At 38.3% G+C, this 9,045-nt stretch overlaps 1 protein-coding gene across 1 annotated transcript; it reads left to right on the plus strand.

The window, feature by feature from the left end:
* Nucleotides 1-379: 379 nt before the first annotated feature.
* On the plus strand, nucleotides 380-1,140 carry LOC133860352 (uncharacterized). The gene is made up of 2 exons (XM_062295976.1): nucleotides 380-911; nucleotides 1,106-1,140. Exons 1-2 carry the CDS (start codon nucleotides 380-382, stop codon nucleotides 1,138-1,140), a joined length of 567 nt encoding a protein of 188 aa, XP_062151960.1.
* Nucleotides 1,141-9,045: the final 7,905 nt, after the last annotated feature.

The raw sequence follows: 9,045 nt of genomic DNA on the forward strand, positions 1-9,045 counted from the left end.
AAATTTCTCTTAGGCCCACAGGTACGGAGGATTTTGCTTACTAATATTCAAATTTGGTTTAGTCTTATTAATAAAGAGTAAATTTCATGCGTGATGCAACCTTTGCCCACAGGTAGGTTGAAATTTACTATTTAAATTAGCATTGGCTGATTTAAATTAAAGTCACTTCATAGCAATTAAGTAGTTTTGTTTTTCCTTGGTTCTTGCAGCTATACCTGCTGGATTATTTGACAGTACTTTTCATGTTCCGAAACTCAATGGCAATAATTTTGCTGAATGGAAAGAGAACTTACTCTTTACATTAGGGTGTTTGGAATTAGACTTGGCATTCCGGACGGATGAACCACCCGCTTTAACGGCTACCAGTACAGCATTAGAGATGGCTAAACATGAAAGGTGGGAGCGATCCAATTGCCTCAGCTTAATGTTTATGCAATCTCACATTGCCAAAGGCATTAGGGGTTCTATCCCCGAATGTTCTAAGGCTAAGGATTTTTTGAAAGCCGTTGAAGCACAGTTTGTGAGTTCAACTAAAGCCATGGTCAGCACTCTAATGAAGAGACTATCAAGTCAAGCCTTCGACAGTTCCAAAGGTGTGCGTGAGCACATCATGGAAATGAGGGATATAGCAGCTCAATTAAAGTCCCTTGAGGTTGAGATTTCCGAATCCTTCTTGGTCCATTTGGTTCTCAACTCTCTTCCTCCTCAGTATGGTCCCTTTAAGATTTCATACAACACACATAAGGATAACTGGTCAATTAATGAACTCTTGACCATGTGTGTTCAAGAGGAAGAGAGATTGAAACACGAGAAACCAGAAAGTGTTCACTTGGTTGCTCGTGCTAAAGCAAAGACTAAGAAAGGCAAGGCTGCCCACCACTACAAGAAAGGAAACAAGGTGTCATTCAAAGGCAATAAGGATGCTTGTTTCTTTTGCAAGAAGGAGGGGCACATGAAGAAAGAATGCCAGAAATACATTAAATAGCTGGAAAAGAAAGGTAATCTCATCTCTTTTGTATGTCATGAATCTTTTTTTGTTGAGGCTCCTTGCAATACATGGTGGATTGATTCTGGTTCTACAATCCACATTGTGAATACATTGCAGGGATTTCTCAAAACAAGGAAACCGATAAGAAGTGAGCAACGTGTTTACTCGGGAAATAAATTGTTCTCACCGGTCATAGCAGTTGGGACTTACAGACTTATTTTGAAAACTGGATATGTACTAGACCTTGAGAATGTTTTTTATATTCCATCATTTTCTAGAAATTTAATTTCTATTTCAAAACTTGATGTATTTGGATACGGTTTTTGGTTTATTAACTCAATTTTCAGTATTTTTAGAAATAATAATTTTGTTGGTGGTGGAATAAAAATTGATGGTCTATACAAACTTTCTTTAGATCCCAACTTTGAGAACAGTTATTTATCGTTGCATACTGATATTGGCATAAAGAGAAACCTTGTAGATGAGAACTCCGCTTGGCTATGGCACAGGAGATTGGGACATATCTCCATAGAGAGAATCAAAAGATTAGTAAGCGATGGAGTTTTACAAACTCTTGACTTTACTAATTTTGGTACTTGTGTGGATTGCATAAAGGGAAAGCAAACCAACAAGACCACTAAAGGTGCCAGAAGGAGTTCTGAGATTCTAGAAATCATACACACAGACATCTGTGGACCTTTTTCTACTCCCTGCCTCAATGGTCAAAGATATTTCATATCTTTTATTGATGACCATACGCGATATATGTATCTCTACTTCCTAAATGACAAGGCTGAAGCGCTCAATGCCTTCAAAACCTATAAGGTGGAAGTGGAGAAACAAAGGGAAAAGAAAATCAAGATCGTAAGATCTGATAGAGGCGGAGAGTACTACGGTAGGTACACAGAAAAGGGACAAATGATCGGTCCATTTGCGCAATTCCTTCAAGAAGAAGGTATTGTTGCCCAATACACAATGTCTGGCACACCACAACAAAATGGTGTAGCAGAAAGAAGGAATCGCACACTTATGGACATGGTCAGAAGCATGCTTAGTAATTCTGAATTACCTTTGTTTTTGTGGAGTGAAGCCTTAAAGACTGCCGTGTATGTATTAAACCGAGTTCCATCCAAGGCTGTCCCCAAGACACCTTTTGAATTATGGAAGGGATGGAAACCAAGTTTAAATCACATACACATATGGGGTTGTCCTGCTGAAGTGAGGATTTACAATCCGAACATGAAGAAACTTGACCCAAGGACAACCAGCGGTTATTTTATTGGCTATGCAGAAAACTCAAAAGGATTCAGGTTTTACTGTCCTTCTCACAGTACTAGGATTGTTGAGTCTATAAATGCAAAGTTTCTAGAGGATGCTGAACCTAGTGGGAGTGCTCATCCACAAAGGATAGAATTAGTGGAAGCACGAGAGTTGGCCAAATCTCCTCCTCACAGAGGAAGATTGATTGTATTCAGAGAAAATCAGATTGATTATCCTGAGCTACAATCAGTTCTAGAACAACCGGCTCATGAAGAACAAGGAGATCAATTTGATCCTCCTGAGCCACAACCAGTTCTAGAACAACCAACTCATACAGAACAGGTTCAGAATGAATCTACTCTCCCATTGCAAAATGCAGAGGAAGTAGAATTAAGAAAGTCCTCTAGAATAAGGAGACCAGCAATCTCTACAGATTATGTTGTATACCTCCAAGAGTCTGTCTTTGATGTTGGACCTAAGGATGATCCAAGTGTGTTTTCACAAGCCATGAGTGGGGATAACTCCACACTATGGTACGATGCCATGAAGGAAGAGATGGAATCCATGGCTAAAAACCAAGTCTGGGATCTCGTTGACTTACCAAAAGGAGCTAAAGTCATAGGCTGCAAATGGGTTTACAAAACCAAAAGGGATGCTTCTGGTAATGTTGAACGATATAAGGCTAGACTTGTGGCCAAGGGTTTCACTCAAAAGGAAGGCATTGATTACCATGAAACCTTCTCTCCAGTATCAAAGAAGGATTCATTTAGGATAATCATGGCATTAGTAGCTCATTTTGACTTAGAGTTACACCAGATGGATGTGAAAACAGCATTCCTGAATGGGGATCTTGATGAAGAGGTTTATATGAAACAACCTGAAGGCTTCGATGATGATAGCAAGAGAGCTTGCAAGTTAAAGAAATCTATATATGGACTAAAACAGGCCTCCCGTCAATGGTATATTAAGTTTCACAAGGTTATTACCTCATTTGGATTTACTGAGAACCTTGTTGATCAATGTATATACCTTAAGGTCAGTGGGAACAAAGTAATATTTCTAGTCCTGTATGTAGATGATATTTTACTTGCAAGCAATGATTTAGGTTTGCTACATGAAACTAAGCAGTTACTCTCTCAAAGCTTTGAAATGAAGGATTTGGGTGAAGCCTCTTATGTCATTGGCATAGAGATTCACAGAGACAGACAACAGAAAGTATTAAGACTGTCTCAGAGGGCCTACATTGAAAAGGTTTTAGAGAGATTCAAGATGAGTGACTGTAAGTCTAGTGTGGCACCTATTTCTAAAGGAGAAAGATTCAGTAAAGACCAGTGTCCCAAAAATGAGTTGGAACAACAGCAGATGAAAAGTATCCCATATGCATCTGTAGTGGGAAGCCTGATGTATGCTCAAGTCTGCACCAGACCTGATATTGCATTAGCGGTTGGAATACTGGGACGGTACCAAAGTAATCCGGGATTAGAGCATTGGAAAGCTGCCAAGAAGGTCATGAGATACTTGCAAGGAACCAAGGGTTACAGTTTGACTTTCAAACAAGCTGATAGTTTGGAGGTCTTTGGGTATACAGATTCAGACTTTGCTGGATGTGCAGATAGCAGAAAGTCTACTTCAGGATATATCTTTCTTCTAGCTGGAGGGGCTATATCTTGGAAAAGCAGCAAGCAAACTATAGTTGCTACATCTACCATGGAGGCAGAGTTCATTGCATGCTATGAAGCCACTACACAGGCACTGTGGTTGAGAAACTTCATTGGTGGACTAAAGGTTGTCGATTCAATAACAAGACCCATTAAGATCTTTTGCGATAATTCTGCTGCAGTTTTCTTCTCTAAGAATAACAAAAGTGGAAGCAGAAGTAAGCACATCGACATCAAGTATCTTAGTGTTAGGGATAACATTAAGAGACGTGAAGTTTCTATTGAGCATATTAGTACAGAATCAATGGTTGCGGACCCCATGACAAAAGGTTTACCGGTAAAACAGTTTAAAGGTCATGTGGACCATATGGGACTTGTTGATTCACTTTGTACTCTTTTTGATCTATAGACATAAAGTTAATGAAATAAAGTTTATTGTGCACATTTGTTAATTTTATCCATGAGGATAAATAAAGTTGGACCCAAATGACTTATAGGAAGTTCATTCATAAAGCTTGATTATCCATAAGGTACTCATGTAAGGAGTGGTTTACATTGTGATACATGGAAGGGACGACCTACTTTTATAATGGTTTTACCGCCATGATTCGTGTGAAACACTTCTTAACTGAGTTGGAGGATTCCATAAAAGATTGGCCAAAACTAAAGAACTTAATACCATATTGTCATGTGTTATAAAGTCCAAGTGGGAGAATGTAATATATATTATACCTATGTAGTATATATTATTCCTTTTTGGTTGTGGCCTTTATATCACATTTACGGTGTCTACTATGTTTATTATTTTAATAATAAACATATACGGTATTATAGATATTTCTATTAATTTAGATTACCGTAAATATGGAATCGGTATTATGGTTATTTCTATTTATTTAGATTACCGTAAATATGGAATCGGTTAATTGATTTTTAAAATCAATTAACGATATTGTTTCCTTGATGGAAGGAAACAAATACGGTGTTTACCATTTTGAGGGTCCCTGACCTAGCCTATAAATAGAGTGCCTGTGTACACCATCAGTATAGCGATCAAGCAATAGGCATAGGTTAGAAGACACTCATATTTTGTTCCTAGAAGTTCTGAAGAAGTGCTTGAGCAACAATGGCCGGAGGTATGCCTAAAAACTCTTCTATGTTTTTATTATTTCCGCTGCGCATGTTAGGTTAAAATAATTTCATGTCTAAATTATTTCTATCATCTTTGTGTCACCCATCATATGCATAAGCAACAACTACATCGAAACAATATAGAATATGCATATTAAAAAAGTAAATAGTTAAAGTAGAGAATGTTGCTTTATAACTAAATAAAATAGAGAACATAGATGGAGATGTTAAGATCACTTTCAATGGATTTTGTAAATTTTTAGACAAAATAGCTAACCAAAATCAACTTTTGCCAGTTTAGCTAACCATTCTTCAAGACCTGCCTCCATCAATGTATATAAACTTCTTCTTTATTTTATTAAAATAATCATTTTCAAAAAAAATTATTCATTTTAATTAAAAACTCATCTTCACCAAAAACACCACCAAATAAACCCTCATTTGCCAGTAACATGGACCAGACTGTGCCAAACAAAACTTGAACACCAAATCGATGGATGAATGAATTTTTTTACTAACAAAGAACAACTTCACAAAAAATCCCAAGTTTTTATCAAATTGGAATAAGTGCAGCAAAATCATCTGCAGAAGACAAACACTTCTGCCGAACCAAACTACAGGAAAACACCAATCAACCCAAAATCTTCCATCCTGTTAGAGCAAGAGACCCAGCTGCCTCTGCCTATGAAGAAAACTTGCCACTCAATGTTTCTACTACTATGGACTCTGCAGCTGTCACAAGCAATTCAAACCACTCACGATTGAATTGATCTAGCTGCATCATCCCCTCATCCTCTCAGACGTGATAAGCTGTAAGACTTAAATGGCTTATCTCCTTTACTTACATTTATCTGTATCTCTGTTTTGAATTTATAGATTTGTTTTATAGAATAGAATTATGTTATCATTTGCTTGCTCGTTACAGCGGGCCTCATGTAATTTCTATATATTCCCCAGCAATCTGCCCATATCAGATTGAAAGTTTGTGTAATTGTGTTCGTGCCCAAAATATTCGGTCATCTACCAAAATTTCCTCAACAAACAAAAATCAGACTCCCAAAATTAGAATCAACCCAATGCTTCTCAAACCACCCACACCAATTCGGTACTTACCCAGATTGTTCACACAAAATCAGCTAAAAATTTGCTCAATAGTTAACCAAAACTCAATAAATCAAACCCAAAATGGAACTAATCTCCCCCATACCCAGTCGGCGACATGCTCCTAGAAGTGCTCAGTGGCCAAGCTCTAACAATTGGCCAACAATCTCTTGCAATCACCCAACAATCATTGAAAATCACTCGCATTCTCACCAGCCAAACAACCCACGCTCTCGCCACGCCTCTTCCATTCCGGTGCTGGATCTTCCGGCGGTTGACGACTCTGAGGTCTTTTGTGATGTCTGAAGCTTCGGCTTCGACTACACCAAGGTATTCTGGCGCTTCGACAGCAGCGGCAACAAACAAATCAAAGAGAAGGTTGGGGGAGAAGGGGTCAGAGGAAGAAGGAGAATAAAATGTTTGGACTGTGAAGAACAGTAAAGAAAGAGAGAGGGACGGAGAGAGAGAGAGAAATGACTTAAAAACATGAATCTGTGAAACAGCGTAAAGGGAAATCTATTTTGCATGCTTAGTACATAATCCAATAGAGTGATCTTTTTAACCTTTTGCTTAGCCATTTTAGTGTAAACCTACCAATGGCTAAGTCATTGGGAATCCTCTAAGAGTATTTTTAGTGAGCTCTACTCAAACTATAGCTAAATTATAGGAAAAAATATTTTTTTTTCTATTTTAGATAGTCACTTTTTAAAAATACAAAACATCAAACTCTCTAAATCTTTTTTTACTACATTTAAATATTTGTTTTTTATAATTTTTTTGTAATTGGGCCACACTTGTTTTGATTGGAGGGAGTTATTGGGCAAGACTCACTTCACTCTTCTCTTCTCACCCAAAACCCTTCTCTCTCTCTCACGGGTGCGTACAACTAGGGTTCATCTACAATGGCTCCCTATGATGATAACACTAGTAATAATGAAACAAAGATAGTAGAATTAGAAGATGAGATTGAGGGAGAACACGTGGACATCGCCGACTACTACTTCGACAGGATCGACGAGTTTGTGCCGATCAAACCCCATGACTCCAACTTCAATGTGGAAAGCCCTCCCTCTCAATCTCTTGCCATCTTCGAGCTCCAAGGTCTCATCTTTGTTGCCCATTTTGGTGGATTTTGTGTTGCTAAGGCTATCGACGTTATTGCCTCAGCCAAGGACATCAAGGACAAGGGAAATGACATTAAAAAAAAAAAAAAAAAAAACTAAATGACTTAAGGCTTTGGCTCTTGATCTTTGGGGAGGATCTCTGACAAAAACTAAAATGGAGAAAGAGAAGAGAGCTTGATAAATGACTGTTTTTGTTAGTTTTCTTTAACTTTTAGGAAAAAGCTAAAAGTAGCTCACTAGGAATACTCTTATCATTTGTAATTTGACTTAAAGTATAAAGGTTTTTTTGCCATCCAAGTTAACAACAATATATCTTTCTTTCTTTTTTTCTTTTTTATAAGTCAATGTATCTTTATTTGAGCTATGTGCAATGTGTTGATGGGTAATTCTGTTCTTTCAGCTCACATAGTGCAAGCCCATCTAATCAAAAGCGTTGGGCCAAATGGAGCAACAATTTTGGTCCAAAATGCCAAAGAGGCCTAGAATCTTTGCCAATAGGCTTGGCAATATCTTATGATGGGGGAGCCAACCTATTCAACCCCAAAGGACACACAACCCAGCCAATGCTTCATGACGGAGTACCCATCGCTCAACTAATGCTCTCCTACAAAGGGCCCACAACCCATCTGATATTATACTCATGGGGGTATACAATCAAGCCTATTCGGGCCTTGATTGATCACACATCTCATACTTTACTTGGGAAGGTCGACAGCTCAGCCTATTTTGGCCCCGGTTAAAGTTGGCAATTCGGGTTGGCAGGTAAGGTTCGAGTCAATCCGCTTGACCCGCCAACCCGTTAAGGATCAACTCAAACACGAATCATTTGGTTAAATAGTTCAAACCATTTAACCCGAAGACGACATGTGAGTGACCTGGCACAACCCGCTTGACCTGTTTGACATGTTTAGAACCAAAACGACATGTTTAACCTGTTTGACCGAACCCGACATGACTCGTTTGATCTGTTTCGACCCAAATACGACATGTTTAACCTGTAATTGTTATATATATTCATTCCAGCAATCTGCCCAGATCAGATTGAGAGTTTGTGTTCTTCATCTATCAAAATTTCCTCAACAAACAAAAATCAAGAGACTCCCAAAATTAGAATCAACCCAAGGCTTCTCAAACCACCCTCACCAATTCGATACTTAACCAAATTGTTCATACAAAATCAACCGAAAATTTGCTCAAAATTTAACCGAAACTCAATAAATCAACCCAAATCGAACTAATCTCCTCCATACCCAGTTGGTGACATGCTCCTGGAAGAGCTCAGCAGCTAAGCTCTAATAATTGGCCAACAATCTCTTGCAATCACCCAACAATCATTGAAAATCTCTCAAATTCTCACCAGCCAAACAACCCACGCTCTCACACCTCTTCCATTCCAGTGCTGAATAGTCAACGATAGGGGCGGAGCCACCTTGTGCCTTGGCTCTAGGGAGCGATTTGTAAATTAAGCCAATCATAGGGATCTCTGAATTCATTTTGATACCATAAGGAGCGATTTGTAAGTTAGGTCAACCACAGGGACCAATGGTGCAATTATCATTTTTAAAAATATCAAACATCCAACTCTCTAAATCTTTCTCCACTACATTTAAATATTTGTTTTTTATTCTTTCTTTGTTCTTGATAGTTTTTTTGTAATCATGCCACACTTGTTTTGTTTGGAGGGAGTTATAGGGCAAGACTCACTTAAATCTTCTCTTCTCACCCAAAATCCTTCTCTCTCTCTCTCTCTCTCTCTCTCTCTCTCTCTCTCTCTCACGGGTGC

This window comes from Alnus glutinosa, chromosome 2, assembly GCF_958979055.1.
Source record: "Alnus glutinosa chromosome 2, dhAlnGlut1.1, whole genome shotgun sequence".
NCBI lineage: Eukaryota > Viridiplantae > Streptophyta > Magnoliopsida > Fagales > Betulaceae > Alnus > Alnus glutinosa.

Excerpts from the sequence above, each read along its gene's own strand:
- LOC133860352 (XM_062295976.1), top strand. The coding sequence starts at position 380 with ATGGCTAAACATGAAAGGTGGGAGCGATCCAATTGCCTCAGCTTAATG. Across the intron at positions 912-1,105 it reads AAACAAGGTGTCATTCAAAG|GGATTTCTCAAAACAAGGAA; the intron begins GCAATAAGGATG and ends AATACATTGCAG.